An 18,965-nucleotide genomic window follows, 5' to 3' on the forward strand; every position below is an offset into this window, starting at 1 on the left:
AAGAGTGGGGCCCAGGGGAAAAGGAGATGGGGACCGGTGGGGGGGGAGACAAAAGCCTCAGTTGATGTTTAGTAATATAATTTCGCTTTTATCAAATTGATGCTTCCCTGACAGTCCTGTCACTTTACCTCTCCTCCTTGTCTTCCTTTATCCCCCCCTTTTTCATTTTATTATTTTAAGATAAATAAAAATTTACATGCATTTGTCAATTCCATTACTATGAAAAACAGACTTAATGCCCAAAATAAAATTATTTTTTATATTATTTGCTTTGTTTTACACATTAGATTTGAGATGATATATTGATTGAAACGATCGATGAATAATTTAGAGTTTCAGATATAAACGAAGATAAAGAGATCGGACAAATAAGTTTATAGATTTTTTTTTATATATTTTTTACATTGTCGAAATGTAAAAACAATTAAGTTTGAATATGTAATATAAAAAAAATTATATATAAAAAATAAAAGATCTACATTTTGGATTTTTTTTATTTGTTTAAAGTGACGTTCTTAAACCTTAATAAAACTTACAAGTTATAGAATTAAAAAAAAAAGCACAACATAGTACAAAGAATTTTGTTGGAATCGTACCAGAGGAATGTGGACTTAATAGGGATTATTGATTATTCATTGATTAGTAAGAGGCCCAACCTGTATGAATAATTCAGTTGAAAATGGGCCTTAGGCCCATTACATATTGGGCATCTATTGGCTGCTGCTGCTGCTGTTTTATCCATTTGCCAAAAAAACCCAAACCCATTGATCATGTCATCACCCACGCCGTGAAAGAATAACGTTGGGCCAATTTGGTTAATTACTAAATAAACCGAACCATATGATCTGAACCGAACCAAAAAATAAAAAAAAAGTTGAATATTTTTACCAATGAAAACACAAACTAAACCAAACCAAACCAAAAAAAAAAAAACCGAAATTACATTCAATATAAAATCACCAAATGACTAATTTATCTATAACTAAAATAACCAAACACAAACCGAAACAGAATTCAATATAGAAAACGGATGTTATAAGTGAAATAAAAGAACCTAGAACCAAAAACCAAAAACCGAAAACCGAAATCGCCACCCCCTAGACCATTAGATCATTTCAAACATTTGTCAACTTTACAAATTCATCGTCTAATTAAGCAAGCCCTGCATTTCACACATATATGTATATATATATATAGAGAGAGAGAGAGGGAGCTGCAGAAAATAAAATAGGCTTTTTGTTTTCCCCAAAGGGAGTGGCCTTACACCGCAAGTAGAGGGTATTTGCTAATATATCAAGACACAGACAGAACAGCAAAGTCGACACATTTCCCCTAAACCCTAAAAACCCGAAGCACCCAAAACACCAAACAGTCATTTCCAACCCTAGAACAAAAGAAGAGAAAGGCAGTAGAGAGCATTGTTTTACTTATTACTGGATAAGGTGGGAAAGGAAAGCGGGCACCCAGCTTCAGGCCATCGCACTTGTCGTCGTCATCTTCGGTCTTAGACCCCACCCGATCCTCCGAAAGGCCTCGTCTCAGCCATCAACTCGGTTTCTCCCGTTGATTTCGGCTGCTGCATATAAAAGCTCGGGGGGTTTAAACGATTGATTTCACATCTCTTTTCGGGAGTTGAAAAATCGGAACATGCCTGGCCCTGAAGAGCTGTTATGGTGGACTTCAGCAGTTCGTCTCCCACGATCAACCTCAGCTTCCTTACAAAATCTGCTCTCGTCAACTTCTTCTCCTGTGAAACGAAAACGATGATGAACACCAATGTTCTTCTATCAATACCCGTAACTCGAAATTCTCCACAGGCCGCATACAAGTACAAAAGGGGAATCATCAATCATATGATCATTCTTTACCCGAAGAAGTTGATAGTCAGTCGTGATGAGGTCCATGTCTTTCTCGGGGATTTTATTCGAGATAGCAGCAAACAGTGTCGGGAAAGGCATCCACGGGGATTTCGGCCTCGTTGTGCTTGAACCTGCACTGTCCTGCCCCTGCTTTACCACAAACCATTCAAAAATATGTCACAAAATCGTATTCATAATCGATACCCCCTTAAAATAAAATCCCGAAGTAAAGCCCCGAACAATGTCTCCTTCCCGTTGGAGGAAGGATCGAACCAAAGAACTCACATTCACTTCTAATTTGGCAGGAGGCTTGGGTCCTTCCGAGGTGACCCCCGAGTTATCATGCTTACTCTGAGTAGCTACCATCAAATTCCCTGCACAAACAGCATGTTACCGAGCTTGAATGCTGCAGCAGAAAAATGTGATGGACGAAATACCCATCCCATACAAGGGATGAATTTAGTAGCCATGGATATCTCATCATGGCCACCGTTGAAGAACCAGAGAGTTGTTCATTGAATCCTGTTTATAAGTAGTCAGACCATGACTTCAGGATCCAGAGTCAAAGCTGAAACTGATCTTCAGCCGAATCTATGTGCTGTCTTCCGTCCAATGCGTCATCAGTTGATTTATTTAGACATCTGAAGTGTCTTTCAGAAACGAAAAGAACATTAAGGGGACAATAATCACCTTCAGCATTGGTCGTAGACAGCTTGAAGCTAACAACAAATTCTGGGAAAATATGTGTGTTCATATTCATGTTCCAGACTATGTAATGCCGGGGATTCTCGACATCATCAACTCCGTTATCATACTCCTCCCCACCAGCATAGAATTGTGCTTTATCACCACCAAGAAGCTCCATATTCCCCATTATTACGCGGCACAATACCATGTGACGTACACCATTTTCGTCAATATCACAATACCGAGCACTGTAAACAAGTTCAGGTTGGTACCCACATTGACACCTCAGTATCTCACGCAGATGCTTAGAAAGAAGAATTGCAAAAATAAGCTAAACAACGGAAAATAATATGAATAAGACACAGATAAAACGCATGTGTTTAGCAACCGAGCAAGAGAGTAGAAACCTGAAATAAGGGCAGTTTGCAGCGGTTACATGAACACCAACACCGTACATGGATTTCCTAATGAATGCCCCACTCTGTCGAAGCCCATGCATCATAATCATAGGTAACAGTTCCTTCTTAGCAGGAAGCCAGGCGTATCTAACATTTGCATTCCCTCGAAGCTTCCTAGTGATTTCAACCTGCTTCTGGAAAAGCTCTAGACGAGCCCGGGACATCTCACAAGAAGAACGGAACACATCAAGAACCTCCACATGTCCTAGAGCGGAAGTACCTAAAGCGAACATTTCTTTTACTGCACCTCTGTCAAGTCCCCCAACAGCAGGCTTGAGCTTAGAGACCATATTAGCATCAGTCTCATCCCACTTCTCAACATCATCACCGAGCTTACGGCTACAGCTACTCTCTTCCGCCTCATCAAATCGCCCGATCACAGGTTGCTGAACGATCTGATTCTCATTTATATTGCCACTAGACTCGCCGCTGCATTCCCTCAAATTCAGCCTTGGCAAATCCACACCATTAACATCGATTTCGAGCCGTAGCTTGATCTCGTGAGGAGCATAGTGCTCTAGATCTTCCTCACATCTGTTGTGGCAGTAGTCATTCATTTCAACATTGTCGTAAATTTCAGGGAAAAAACATTTGCCACCGACGTCAATCCATGCAAGTGGGGTTTTTTGTCCAGTTTCCAGGTCTAGTTGATGCATGTGCAAGAAATCAAGAACAAAACAGCGATCGTGCCACTGAAACTCAACTGCTGCTCTCTTCTCTTGTAGATCATTCCTGATGGCACATAAGATGTTCTCAGGCAGATCAGTCCACTCACCGTCCTCATACAACAATACACGCTTTGGCACTCCAGTCTTTTTAAAATAAGAATAGTATCTGATCAAAGACTTGCCAGAGTGATTCTCTTGAATTCTAAGCTTGTTTCCACCTTCCAATTTTCTCCTCTTCTCTAGTTTCGGTGTTGGCATGTTCGATGCTGGCTCATGGTGCAGCTTCGTGCATGAGGCTCCAGAGATATATGCCGCATAGTTTGCTGTATGCTTTCTCTTTTTCCCAAATCCATCTCTAACGCTGCTATCCGACACCTTCACGATCTTGGCTTCCATTTCTACCTATTAACAATGCTAAACCTAAAAGCTCGAAGAAAAAGAAAAGTAGCACCTCTAACTTTCTTGCAGTCCTAAAGATAGAGTCTCACAGAGAACACTGGAGAACACTGCACAAAAGAAAGTACGCATCAGATATTAATCGTAAGTGAACCCAAGTTACAACACATTTTCATGAACTTCAATAGACCGGAAATTATTGACGAATCAAATTAAGTTTATAATCAGTTCCCACGGTCCTGCTACCACACATATTGTGCAACAAACAAGCACCAAACAAGTAACTGAGCTGTGTATATGATCGTGTAAAACCATTCAAAGAGAAAGCATGAAACTTACCCAACTCTACAGTTAGACCTGATACATACAAGAGTGTTCATCTTGGGCATCTTCCCTTTTATAGAAATAAAGATAATCAGAGAAGAAAAGCCACCGTCTTACTATTCAATTTACAGCACTGGGCAGCACAAACCCTGTAGGACAAGACAACAAATAAGTCTTTAAACTCCAAAAGCAGAAGCCAAGCATCTCTCAAGGTAAAGCTCGGGCAGAAGAAGAAAAGTAACAACTGCAATGAAAACATGCTACAAATCGCACAAGAGTCCATAAAAACAAGTTCGAAAAGTCAAAGGCGAGGTTTTAAAACATCTGTAACAAAAACCAGTTAAGATAAGATAACAAGCCGACCACACCACATAGATGACTACGGAGTTTGGGCAAACTTAAAAAGTTTATTTTTTTTACTAACAATTTTTCCAAAAAAAACCACGCTGGTACCAGGAACTATAATAGAATCAGATCACGATCAAAACTCAAGTAATTTGTTCAAAATTAATCAAACATCACATATCAGATACCGTATGAAAAAACCCTAACCAACTTTCAATAGGAGTCGTATGATAAACCATCCTCAAACACAGCGGACATCCGCCCAATTCAACCCTAAAATCCTCAAATCGCAGTAGAAGCGAAGAATCTGGGCCGATCTACCACAAACCACCAATATCCCATAAATCCAAGTCAAACATAGATTACAAATGGAAAAAATCGAAACAGAAGCCCAAACAAAAGGTGCACCAATTTGCAGATCGGAGATCGACATCACGGAATACCAAACAAAAGCCCAAAAACAGAAGAATATGACGGGAGAGATTCGACAAAAGTTCGACCTGATGAACGCTTCTGATCGATCGCGAGGCAAGGGTTCTCAAACTAAGAGAGCTCACGGAGGGAGAGATAACCATAGAGAGAGGTCAGAGAGGCGAAAACCCTAAGCCGGCGACGACGAAGAGGAAACTGTTACGAAGACGACGAACCATTTATATAATACAAGTCTCCATGGCGAAGGTCAGATTGGGAAAAAAGCTAAGTCGGCGGTTCCATGGTTTTCTTTCTTCTCTACCAAAAAATTGCTTGGACGAAAAGCAAATCCCTTGGGTTTGGTAGCGTCACATGGCGGTGACTTATTATACATCAATGCTGAGATTTGATTGGACGGTGATGAATTAGTAAGGCGGTTGTAGTATTATACACGCTTACGATAGAATAAACATTTGACGAATATTGTAATGTTTATTGACGACGGACCATGATGAGATTGTGATATCTGTGGGGGGAGAGGTCCCATTGGTTTGAAAGATAGAATTATGGAAAAAAATAATTCCATTTCTATATCTTGAATTTTTTTATATAAATATATATATATATATATATATATATATTATAATTTATAGCCAAGTTGACCAAAGAAAAGAATATAGATCATAGTTTTCATGTCATTGTTTACATGGAACAAGAAGAAAAAAAAAACATGTGATTTATCATATTTTATGAAGCATAATTTAAAATATGGAATATAAACTTGGATATTATTTGTTAATATACAAGTTGAACGGGAATTGTTTTAAATATCTCGTCTATTCTTTATAAAATTAACAAAAAAAATCTAGCTCTTATACTTTTGCAAAGACATTAATTGGAAAACTTACACGTGTATATATATATATATATATATATATATACTAATTACCAAACAATAATAAAGGTTTTTAATGCAATAAATTGTTAAAGGATCACATGGCCAAGCTGTATACACAAAAATTACAAATTGTTACTGAGAGATCGATACATTTATTATTTATATATATATATATATATATATATGCTTCGGTGAGTTTTTCTTTTTCTTTTTTTTTCCTCCGTTATCCCATGTTTTAAAGAGAGATCGATACATTTATTATTTATATATATATATATATATATATATGCTTCGGTGAATTTTTCTTTTTCTTTTTTTTTCCTCCGTTATCCCATGTTGTAAAAATATTAAATATTCACTTCCTCTCTCCGGCTAGACATATGGGCCGAGTATATGGGCCTACAGCTATAAACTCAATGAGTAGGCTCAAATTTAGCAGGCCCATTAAGGTCCAACTCTCTCTCTCTTCCCCTGGAGTCATGTACCCTCGTACGTCGCTCTCTCTCTCTAGTGACCTGTATATATACCGCCACAGGTGGTTATCCTCTTCATCGTATCTTGAAGCAGATTTCGAAAGGCATATATAGAGCTAGGGTTTTGATCTCCGTGGCAACTGGAGAAGATGATGAACAGGGAGGAGACCGAGAAGGAAGGAGGTATCTTGGACGACTTCGTTTTCGTCAAAGCCTTCGATTACGCCATGTCTAACTACAAGGTTTTTTCTCTCAATCTCTCACTGAATTTTCTGTATGCAAAGCATGATCGTGTCGTATCGATGGGTACGATATTGATGTAATGAATGCGTATGAGTATACGCAAATATACATGTTCTGTGCGAGATCGTATCGCGCAAGGATATTCATACGATGAATTGATACTGATTTTGCTCATTCGGTGTTGTTCTTACGATTTTTGATGTCCTTAGTTTGGAATTATCAGGAATTAGAAGCTTTCTATACCTAAGAATACTTGTATTGTTTCCAATTCCAATAAGAGTAGGATTTCTGTTAAGGAAACGACGATCTGGATAAGTATAATTTCCAAATCTATAAACCTGAATCAAGTTTTCGTGCAATCTTGTCGTGATACCAGAGCCTGCCGTATGAATGTTTCTGTTTTCATGCAACCTTGTTAACAAGATTGATGCTCAATGAAATTGGCGCTCTTGACTTGTGTTATGCAGAAGATGCATAAGACGGGAAACACTGAGAGTGAGAGTTCGAGGGAACAAGCTGAAGATCTTGTCAGCGGCTTTGAAACGAATGCTACTCTCGAAGTTGACGTGAAAGTTACTCTTGGAGCTGACGTGAATGATACAGTTGTTAGGTAATCATACCATTACGGGTTTTGAATCTCGAATCGATGTTTTGCGTGAATTCTTGCTGTAAGGCTCGGAATCTAGAGCATTCTATTGGATGGTTTCTTGTTTGGTATTGTATTGTGATGTGTTGTTACTGTTGAAATCTGCTGTAAGGCTTGGAACCTTTAGCTTTCTCTGTTTGATCAAATTCTTTGTTCTGAATGATATATCATTGTACCGTGAATCCATGATCAAATGCATTTAGGATGCCCGAAGAGACGGCCAAGACTGAGAACCCTCCTCCTGCTGCTGAAAGGTGCACCAATTTGCAGATCGGAGATCGACATCACGGAATACCAAACAAAAGCCCAAAAACAGAAGAATATGACGGCTGACGAGGAATTCGAGAAGTTTGTTCGTGACTTTCAGGAGTCCGAAGAGAGAAACGCAAAGATCTTGGAGCAGTACTATGCAGGAGGATTGAACTATCATTACTACCCTTTTGAAGCTTCCGGGCATTATGCTGCCGCAGCCTATCAGCCATACTACACTTCTTCCGCTACGTACCCATATGGCAGTTACTGGTACCCGCTGCAACCGGCTTGGCATTATCCCCAACCTCATTATGCCATGTTTCCACCGGCTCCTGCGGGCGAGGACATGGTCGGGAAAGGAATTGCGGCTGCCCAAAAGGCGATTTCGTCTCTGAGAATCAATGCCGATGGAGGTAAGTAAAGCGGCTAAAATTCAAAGGCTGTACACCTTTCTTCGTTGTTTCATAGGATAATCGCAATCGCATATTAATATACAAATATGTGAAAAAATCCCATATAAATAATTAAATAGATAAACTTCCAAAAAAATATATATACAAACGATTCTCAAAATTCATCATATCATGGTGGTTTTTGGAAGTGGGTTTAAGTTTTAATTTCATGCCGAGTTTCGGAAATCCTTTAACAGTTCATGATTTCATATTTAAAACGATCTTGTTTCGTCTCATCCGTTAACGAAATCCAGGGGACGCGAAAACGGAAACGGGCGAGGGCGAGGAAGAGGAGATGACGACGGGGTCCGCGACGGAGTTGCACGAGGTCTTGAACGCATGGTACACGGCCGGCCTCTACACGGGAAAGTATGTCACTGCTGGTTTAACGTCTTGGTTCACTGCTGGTTTGCTTCTGTAGCCATTGGAACTCATGTCCGAGTTTTTCTCTGTCTGCGCATTGCAAACAGGTACCTCACGGAGCAAGCATCCTTGAAGAACGCAAATTAGGAGCTTTCTTTCTTTATTTCTTCCTCTTTTTTTTTTTGGGTTTAATTTTTTTATTTTTGGTTTTAGAAATATAATAAATTATCCCCCCCTTTTCTAAACAATCTTAGTGTTCCATTTATCATCAATAACCAATTAACCAAAAACCATTCGAACCGAATAATAATTGAATAATCGAATGGTAATTATTTTTTAAAATTTGAATCTGAAGGAAATCAGTGTAAAAGATAACAGAAATAATTAAAACAAATGAGTGATAGTTTTATTTATTTTTACTTCGATTCAAGTTTAGAAAAATAATAAACATTTAATTTAAACACTTCGACAAACAAAAGATGAGAGGTTTATCGAGTCCGAAAGCCAATCGATTTCAAAGCGACGTCGTTTCATTCATTTTATTTCGGCACAACATTAGGCCCATTATAAATATTCATAGGCCCAACAAGCCCTTTTTTACAACGACGTCGTTTAGCAACTCGAAGTCGCTCAATCGCCGGATATCTGTAGCAGGCTCGCGAAGGCGGAGAAGAAGAGGAGAAAGGGTTTTTTTTTTAAAGTTCGCGAAAATGGCGAGATCCACCAGTAAGGATGCTCAAGATCTCTTCCATTCTCTTCGTTCTGCTTACGCCGCCACCCCTACCAATCTCAAGGTCTGCCATTGTTTTCTTTTCCATCTCTCTCGTTTTGTATCAGTGGATTTCTCCTACTTCTGTCGAAACTGAATGCGTTTTTTTTTTTTGTCTTTGTGGAAATCACTCTTGCAGATCATTGACCTCTATGTCGGTTTCGCGGTCTTCACAGCTCTGATCCAGGTAACCTGATCTCGTTTTTTGTTTATTTTTTTCCCTATATCCGCGCTTTTCGATTCGATTTGTGTGGAACATTGGATTTTTCTGGGAATCATTGTAATTGTTCATACCTACTTACTTTTTATGTCTGCCGAATTTACGAGCTATTGTGCATGTTCATATGAATTTTAGTCGAAGTGTTAGCGTAGCTGGCAATCTGCTTTGATTTTGTCAAATTGGATATGAACTACGTCGAAATTTCGGTAGGGAATGTTGCCAATAACCTTCAACGCTAGCTTGAAAGGTTTCGAATGGAGAGTTATGTAACCCGATTGCTATTAATACATGTTTTCCCGCATTGTGGGGAATATAAGTAGTAATGCTTTGCCATCTCAGTGACAGCTAATCCAAGCTCCGGTGTTCTTAGATCTTTAGTTTTTTACATGTTCGCTATGGGACTCGGGATTTTTTTTCTTGGTTTTACTGTGATTCTTTATGTGCACCCATCCATCAGATTATTGAATTCTGATGTCTGATGCTCAGACTCGGGAATTTGGCTGAGGCGTTAATGATGCATAGATAGGATGGATACAGACCTTCAACTTTAATTTGAAGGATATTGGTTAGAGGGAAATGTAATTTACGAGCATTGGTACTTGAGTTTATTAGTTTTTCAAGCAATTTGCTGTGTATTGTGTGTTCAATTTCAGAAAGGGTTTCTTGCCTTTAGCTTCTGCATTGGAGGACCTGATAGATTTGGCTCCGCATTATCAGGATTCTAATCTTCGTTTGCGACCTCACATAAACAAGTTCTCCTAGTCTAGGGCTCTTTCTACATATGAAGAACAAAAGAGTCTTTCTTCAGTAGTTTTTTGGTTTATTTGAATCGAGGGAGTCTTGTGAGGAGGAAACAATCAGTGTTTTTACTTTTGAGGCGGCACACGAGGTTTTTTTGTTAGTCAACTCTCAATGAGATGTGAAAGATTATCGATTTACACAACTTTTATTTCAATCTCAAGGGGGTTCACTTGTTTTTGTGATTGATCAGGTTGCTTACATGGCTCTTGTGGGATCGTTTCCATTCAACTCTTTTCTGTCGGGAGTTCTCTCGTGTGTTGGGACAGCAGTTCTTGCTGGTGAGCTTAGTCTGTTTGCCCTTTACCAAAATGTCAGGAGGATGCTAAAGCTAATTGTTGTTATCTTTGTTCTGCACACAGTTTGCCTCCGAATTCAAGTGAACAAGGAAAACAAGGAATTCAAGGTAACATTAAGCCATTTCCTCTTCACATATACCATGATCCATTTCAATCCAAACCTGAACGATACTTGCTCCGTCTTTAGTCATCATCAACCAAACCCTTCTATGCTGTCCTTTTTCATATGATGGGAAGCAATTATCTAAAAAGTCTTAATTATTTGTTTCTCCGTTGATTCCGGAGGTTATGGCTGCTAAAAAACACAGAAGATAATAGGGTTTTAAGTTTATCACCTCAGCTTCAATTCATTGGAAGAGAGACTCCTCATGCATAATAATAACAACAATGATGGTAATGGTCATTAGGTTTTTGTGAATGCATCCAAAGAAAATGTAGATTTTGTACCATAAAAACACGATTCTACCTCGGGTGGGTTATCGATGTTTCTTTCTTTCACTCTGTTCTAACGATTTCGAAACTCATCCGAATATCCGCAGGATTTGCCACCGGAGAGAGCATTTGCCGATTTCGTGCTATGCAACTTGGTCCTCCACCTAGTGATCATCAACTTCCTCGGTTAAATTGCCCTCCTTCCTTCCTCCATTAACCTTCCAACACTTTCTTCTTCACCTTACTGCTACCACTTCCGTATCCATAATAAGGTAAAGTAAGGAACAAAGCAAAAGGAGGGTGGATGATAGAAAACAAGTTGCTTTTTCATTATGCATTTAGAAAAATTCTGGGATTTTTTTTTAAATTTTATTTTAGGTATTGCTTGATGAACATACATACATATATATATATATAGATATGCAATTATTATGCATTTAACTATTTTCATAGACTTCTTCGCCTACTGCTTCTTCTTCCATATCCATAAGCATAAGGTAAAGGAACTAAGCAAAGGGTGGATGACGGAAAACAAGTTGCTTTTTTTTTCTATACATTTAAAAAAATTTGTGGGATTTTTTTAGGTATTGTTTGATGGCTATATATATATATATATGCGTGTGTGTGTATAACGAGTTGCTTTTTAATTATACATTTAAAAAGTTGTGGGATTTATATATATATATGTATATATATATATATATATATGTATGTATGCTTTTAAACTGTTATCATGGATGAGATATTTATGAATTTTGCAGAGCATTTACTTGGTTAGGCTTTAGTACGAATGCTCTTGCTTTCATTTTTATTTCGTTCTTCACAACTGTCGCTGCGGGCAATTATTATCCCCCCACAGAAACCTCTGGGAAAACGACGTCGTTAGGAGTGGAATAGGTTCGGCATTGTGCCACGTGGAAACCCCGGATATTAAAATTGAAAAATCGAATGGTTTTGCATTAAATAATAAGTAATCGTACTTCAATCTAATTTAATGCAGAAATTGAACGGATGAATTTTTAAAAAAAATTGAAAAATCGAAATATACAAGCAGTTAAAATTTTTATTTTTTTTTAACAAGTATGTTTGTGAAATATATATAATCGAAAGGAATTTAATATAAAATAAAAATAAAAGAAGGAAATGTCGCTCCAGTGTCCGTGTAGGGAGGAGACCGAGAAGGAAGGAGGTATCTTGGACGACTTCGTTTTCGTCAAAGCCTTCGATTACGCCATGTCTAACTACAAGGTTTTTTCTCTCAATCTCTCACTGAATTTTCTGTATGCAAAGCATGATCGTGTCGTATCGATGGGTACGATATTGATGTAATGAATGCGTATGAGTATACGCAAATATACATGTTCTGTGCGAGATCGTATCGCGCAAGGATATTCATACGATGAATTGATACTGATTTTGCTCATTCGGTGTTGTTCTTACGATTTTTGATGTCCTTAGTTTGGAATTATCAGGAATTAGAAGCTTTCTATACCTAAGAATACTTGAAACAATGTGACACCAAATCTGTCCGTATCCTCCATCGACATCTTTCCATATATATATATATTCCATAATCTCTAAGGTTTCTCCATTTTTTAGATCTATATAAAATATTATTAAAACTAAAACTGTATATGTCATATTAATGGTACTAGCTATAAATATTTTTAAAATAATCCGAGAAATCTAACACGAAATCGAATTTGATACAACTAAAAAATTGAACTTCAAAAAACAAAACGTAAAATAATAGGGAGAAGTCCCAACTCAATTGGAAAATGACAAAATCCCTCTACCAATTTGTGGATTCGATTCTTTCTAGGATCTGAGTTTTTTCTTGAACCGATCAGTTTCGAATGGTTTACTTGTTCCGTATGATTTGTCGGCTATTGCACGGAACCGGTGGGTTTACTGTCCAAGATGTCGTCCGACCCACGGAATCAGTCGGTGTCTGGTCCGAAGGACTCTGCAATTGATTCTCCGCCGTTGCAAAAAAAAAAACGGAAAATAATGTGCGGTTCTTTTTTTTCACAAAAATTAATAGATTAAATTAATAAGTGGAAGGACAATCTTCGCTACAATTCGATAAAGCCACTCAGGACAGGAGTTTGAATATAATACAAAAAGAGATTTACGATTCATCGCAAATTTCGCAATCGCATCAGCCGGAGAATTACTAGTCCTTTGTATATGAGCCAAACTGATACTCGGAAACCTCTCCCAAAGCACTTCAATTTCTTGAGTATATCTCTGCCAACTTAACGACTTCTTGTTGTTATTGATCTCTTCTACCACTTCTTTCGGACTTTGTGTTTTCTTTTGAATAGTGTCGCGACAATAATTACGAATATTCAATTTTTTTTTTATGAAAACGAATATTCAATTTCAGGATTAATGCTTAAAAGAATAATATGGGAAAGCGACACCACTCTACTCTTATGTTAAGAAGTTAAATAATAATAATAATGCATATTTGTGGACCGAAATATTCCTTCAAATCTAAGTTTAATTAATATATACAGTTTATTATACCAAAGACAATGGTTGTCGTTAGGACATTTTCAAGTTGCATTAAGACTATATATTAGCTCATATCTTCACTAATAAGGTAAAAAAAGATTAAAGTTAAAGAGCATAGAACTGTAGTAAATTTGCAATGAGTGATTGGATCGACATAAGTAATCTGTAATCACATCAAATCAGTTTGTCCTTTATTCAATATTGAATTTTTTTAATTAGTAAAAATAAAAATTCAAATTACCAAAAAAACATACAAATTCAATACCCAATTTTACATTTGCATTGTAAAAAGAGACATGATTATGTGATTTCAATACTATATATATTGTATTTATATAATTTATTCCATATATATATGACGTTCACGAGTCCCAAAGAAGGGCATGCAACGTTTTATTTTATTTATTAGATCCGTGATTATATTTAATTTATTTATTATTTTACTTCAACGGTAATTAAATTTTCATTGCACGTGGCCCCCGAATCATTTCACATTCTGGTTATATATTATATTAAATTAAATTTATTTTACTAATTCATTAATAAGACTGTTATTTTGTTGTATCTTTCGAAATTTTTTTCTTGAGAATCCAAATGTATCGATATTGGACTCCACGTTTTGTAACGAGAAGAGTGACGTTCAAGTCTTCCCAGACACTTTGTTTTTTTTTTTTAAAAAAAAAATTATTTTATATAGTTTTGTCGGAAATGTGGTATACTTATACTATACGTATATGTATACACGCAGCAGACAAACACATGCAATTATATATTGACGGATATGTATGCATATGTGTGTATGTATACACGTGCTGACGTTGCATGTGTTTCCGATCCGTATGTTTGTATACACATATATATACGTGTGTGGATGTAAAGTGCTGATATAGTTGGTGTGTATATATATATATATTTATACGCACGTACGTTTGTGGACGACAGTGTTTGGGGAGAGGGAAGTTGTGGTGTGTCCAAATTCTATTAATCTTAGATTTATTGTAATTTAAATAATTTTGATAGTGTGATTTGACGATTGTTTAAAAAAAAAAAAGAGACTCTCTTCGATAATTGTGAAAAAAAAATAGATTTATTTTTTTTATACCAGGGCGAATTGATTTATTACTGTAATTATGTAAGTAAATAAATAAAATTGTTGATAAATATATCCAACAAACTATTAAGTGTTTATATTTTAATTCTGATATATAAAGTACAGTAAATCGATTAATAATATTTAATCGTCACATTCTATTATTTCTAAAATTAACAATCTCCAACTAAATAAATTGAATGAAAATCAAATTTTTGCAGAAAAATATTTGTTTTCAATATACGATAAATCCAATCATATCAGAATAAAATATAGAACTTTTTTTTTTCAAAATCAAATTTCAAAAACATTAAAAATAACAGAAAATTTTCATCTTTTACAAAAAAAATAAATAAATTTATGCTTCTAAATCTTATGAGAAAAATTTGCGACACCTATTTTTTTTTTCTGGTGCTCAATGAGTTGATTAAAGCAAAAGATGAAAAAATAAAAAATAAAAAGATTAATTTTGAAAGAAAAGAAGTGTCACAATCTCAGCCATCGTTTTTGAATTCCTTCGATAATGGGGTTAAAACATAATTATGATATATGCTCGAAATATTAATTAAATAAATGAATTAATCCAAATATATTAAAATTTAAAACACAACACTATACTTTTTTTTTAAAATTTTTTTTTTGCTTGTGGTATTAATCCCTTAATTACAGATATAAAGAAGATTGGAATTGTTAATTGTGTCTTCCACCTTGCGGTATCTTTTTGTTCTTAAACTCAATAATTACCTATCATTATACTTTTAACTTTGTGATTAGTTGGATTTGGCCCAAATGGTTTAAATGTTAATTGTCGTTTCATAAAAAAAGAAGAAGAGATTTTTATGCTAAATTTGATATATTTTAAATTTTTCAAAATGACAACCAATTTCATCTGCTTTTATCTTCCATGTATCTATCTATATGCAATGAATGATTATATTAAAAAAATAAATAAAGATGTTGTCCTTAAACTTTACCGTTTTATGATTTATTTCCGTTGAACAACCAACAAAAATCGAATTTTGATATTTTTCAAATAATTAAAATAAAATCTAATGAAATCTAAATTTTCGCCCAAATTTGTATAGTTTAGATTATTTATAGTATTGTTGTTATATTGGGTTTTAAATTAACATTTTTCAGTTATAATTTGTATATTTTAAATTACATCAAAATTAAAATATTAATTACCTTCGATATTTAAAATATCCGGGTATTCATTTAATTCCCCTTTTCACCTTCCATGGTTCACACCCAAATATCCATATATTTCAATCCATAAGCAATAATCCATCACTATAATAATGCCTATGGCTTGATTATAGTCTACAAATTGGACTAAATGTTGATTTGTTTGATATATCCATATATAATATAAACTATATATGTATCTTTATGGAAATAGTATTTTCTAATCCATAAAGATAAATTAACTTTTCGGCCGACTAATTCATTGGATTCGAGACAAATCAATAGAAATAACTCCTTATTTCACACTAAAATTAAAAATCTGATATATTGGTAAGGGGAGATTAGTGAAACGAATCCGTATAATTTATGATAAAACCAACTAATCGTTTGTAATTTTTGCATGGTGATTTCACTTTCCAGTCATTAAATTGATAACCCAAATTCCGTTTATAAAATGAGAATACAATATGAAATTCAAGAATTTCGCGAGATTTTTATTGCAATGATGACACGTGGCAGAGCACGAGTGGACTAAAAGGGGAGGACCACAAACACGGAAGACCGTCAGATGTACAAAATCTAAAATAGTAAGAACCTCGTGGTGGGACCCACAGTCGTCTGAGATCTCCTCCCTTCTTCCTCTTAGAAGTCAAACCACACCTCAAACACTCCCTTTGAACCCTAAAAACTTGCTCCGACCAGTTCGATGGCTTCGGTTGCTCCGTCACGCGCCCTTTAAACGCGTTTCTCCCACGCGCCATAATCCCTTGAAAAATGTTTGTTTTTTCGTCGAGAGTTATTCAACTACACGTCGCCTGCCATTTGTTATAGCTTTAATCGTCGTAATCTTTTGACAATATGAGTTGAGCGCGAATAAAATAAAAAGAAAAAGAAAAAAAAAATCGAAGTTTTTTTGTGAGGATTTGTTATTATCGAAGAGTCCGAAATTGAATATCAAACCGTAATTATAATTTTGTTAATGTTTTATAAAATTAGGGATTATGACTTTGTTGTCTTTCTACATATTTTTCAACGAATAGTTTTTGTTTTCGGTCCAATTCTTTGTACATAGAATTTGATATTTGATTGATAATGCGAGGAAAAGACAAGAACATGCAATAATTGCATGTCGTGTGGATGATAGGTGAACCAATTGAAAGGTCCCATTAACATCCTTACTTATCAATTTAAATGTGGTTCCGTATTTTGATATTATCAAGAAACAGACGTAATCTCTCTCTTTTTTTAATTTTTTTTTTTTGTGACTAATAAAAATGGTTAGGGCCCATATGAATTTTTTTTTATAATTCTAAATATTTGTTAAAACTAAAATACGAAAGTGGAAATAGTAATTGCTGCCCTTTCTCCGCTCTACACTGGGTCTTCGTTGTTTCCTTGCATAGTCTCTTCATAATTTTGTTTGGTAACCAGGGATCAAGGGTCAAATTAATCTCAAAATCGAAAGTTTGTCATGATTAGAAATGCGTTTTATTCTCGAATTTAAAATTTAAATTCGAGGCAGAACATACATTTTACATCTCATTTCAACGGTTGAATTTCTAGATTTTGGAGGAATACAATATTATGTTAAATATTGTGAATCATATTTTTTTTCCGTTACATCTATGTTTCCTTTTATTTCATTTGTTATTTTTTCTATAAATATATGAATTATTTTCATTGTAATGTAACAAGAAGAATAAAATATGTAGTAATAAAAGTAATTTCGTTCATTTCTATTTGTCTTATTTTATTTATGCATTCGATTTTTCTACATAATTATCCAAATGAAGTGTCTCCTCATACTAATTTTTCATATATATATATATATATATATATATTTAAGTATAGGTTTGTATTGCAAAATGATAAATTTAATAAAAGTGTATCTACCAAACCATAAATATAACGTAGTCATTTTTAAATCGTAGTTTAAACCAGATTATTACGCGTGCTTAGAAAAAACTTTGGTTCAATAAATGTAAATCATTGGGTCTTAGGGATATATATATACACATATGGGGGAGATATTATAAAGTTTAATGTAATGTTTTGGGAATTATACGTACTATACCTTCCACGGAAACCAAAATACGAGTTTTCGTATCATTTTACGTGAAAACGAAGCAAGAACAATATCATGACAACAAGAAGAAACGCCAATTATAACGTCAAGAATTTAAATAAAAAGAAAAAAAGGATAATGCGATTGACAATTTAAAAAATAAACGAAGATGGGAAATTGTAGATTGAATATACGAATTATTAAAAATAACATTATTTATGAACCGGATTAGATACATGGAATAAACAGTCATTGTTTGCAAATAATATAATTTTTACATCTTAGAATTATATTGGTTCCATTTTTTGTAATCGTTGGTTGCAGAAAATAATGGCCGTATAGTATTAAGTATTTTTAAATATTTCATGCGAAATGTAACGTAATTGGTTTTATTGATTCTAATTAGCATATGCTCTAAAAAGATATATTTTCATTCATATATATATATATATATAGATTATTTCTTCAAATGGGTAAATTTCCAAATGAGATCGATAAAAAAAAAACATGAATAGTATATTTTTCAGAGTAGAAACTTATGACGCACATAAAGTTGTCAGCAAAGTCATGGAGGCCAGTTTTCTTGTTTTCATAACAGAGAATACGATATATATATATATATATATACACTTTCTCGAAATTTCTTGGCATTATTATAAAAAATATACCAATTATTTTCATTTGTTATTAATATTCACTAATTGTTATAGTGAAAAATAGGAGCAGCGTAATAATAAATAATAATGTATCTCAATAAATTTTGCAATAGTAAAATTAAAAAAAAAATAGGTTGCAGAGGGCACTGGACGAGCTGACAAAGCAATGAAGTCATGCATCACTTTACACCCACACACGGAAACATATATATATACATATACATATACATATACATATATATATTACAGTATAACATATACTATATGAAACAAAACAAAAATAAATCGTAACGTATTATTTTTTTAAAAAGAAAATATTTTTAATTAAAAAAAAACAAGAAATTGGAGAAATTAATGGAGATTAAAAAGATTATTTAGTAGAAACAGGAAGGCAGAGCAGAAACAATTACCTAGGAAACGCACGTTCACCCTCTTCGTCTCCCCCCCCCCCCC

At 34.8% G+C, this 18,965-nt stretch overlaps 3 protein-coding genes across 6 annotated transcripts; 2 read left to right on the forward strand and 1 right to left on the reverse strand.

Annotated features, from left to right (window-relative positions):
* Positions 1 to 1,207: 1,207 nt before the first annotated feature.
* LOC104798492 (inactive poly [ADP-ribose] polymerase RCD1-like) lies at positions 1,208 to 5,441 on the reverse strand. Of its 4 annotated transcripts, none has more exons than XM_010520614.2 (8): positions 5,238 to 5,439; positions 4,408 to 4,541; positions 2,954 to 4,178; positions 2,550 to 2,794; positions 2,145 to 2,233; positions 1,869 to 2,006; positions 1,652 to 1,747; positions 1,208 to 1,573 (listed from the first exon to the last, which is right to left on the reverse strand). In XM_010520614.2, exons 3-8 carry the CDS (start codon positions 4,066 to 4,068, stop codon positions 1,505 to 1,507), a joined length of 1,752 nt encoding a protein of 583 aa, XP_010518916.1. In that variant the 5' UTR covers positions 4,069 to 4,178; positions 4,408 to 4,541; positions 5,238 to 5,439; the 3' UTR covers positions 1,208 to 1,504. The 4 variants fall into 4 exon arrangements, with proteins under 4 accessions (XP_010518916.1, XP_010518915.1, XP_010518913.1 ...); XM_010520613.2 differs by having other exon boundaries at positions 1,208 to 1,576; XM_010520611.2 differs by having other exon boundaries at positions 1,208 to 1,747; positions 5,238 to 5,440.
* Positions 5,442 to 7,730: 2,289 nt separating this feature from the next.
* LOC104798612 lies at positions 7,731 to 8,740 on the forward strand. The gene is made up of 3 exons (XM_010520780.1): positions 7,731 to 8,073; positions 8,367 to 8,481; positions 8,583 to 8,740. Exons 1-3 carry the CDS (start codon positions 7,731 to 7,733, stop codon positions 8,620 to 8,622), a joined length of 498 nt encoding a protein of 165 aa, XP_010519082.1. The 3' UTR covers positions 8,623 to 8,740.
* A 390-nt stretch (positions 8,741 to 9,130) lies between these two features.
* Positions 9,131 to 11,386, forward strand: LOC104798491 (dolichyl-diphosphooligosaccharide--protein glycosyltransferase subunit DAD1). The gene is made up of 5 exons (XM_010520610.1): positions 9,131 to 9,269; positions 9,384 to 9,431; positions 10,456 to 10,543; positions 10,625 to 10,668; positions 11,101 to 11,386. Exons 1-5 carry the CDS (start codon positions 9,186 to 9,188, stop codon positions 11,182 to 11,184), a joined length of 348 nt encoding a protein of 115 aa, XP_010518912.1. The 5' UTR covers positions 9,131 to 9,185; the 3' UTR covers positions 11,185 to 11,386.
* Positions 11,387 to 18,965: the final 7,579 nt, after the last annotated feature.

This window comes from Tarenaya hassleriana, unplaced genomic scaffold (assembly GCF_000463585.1).
Source record: "Tarenaya hassleriana unplaced genomic scaffold, ASM46358v1 Cleome54, whole genome shotgun sequence".
NCBI lineage: Eukaryota > Viridiplantae > Streptophyta > Magnoliopsida > Brassicales > Cleomaceae > Tarenaya > Tarenaya hassleriana.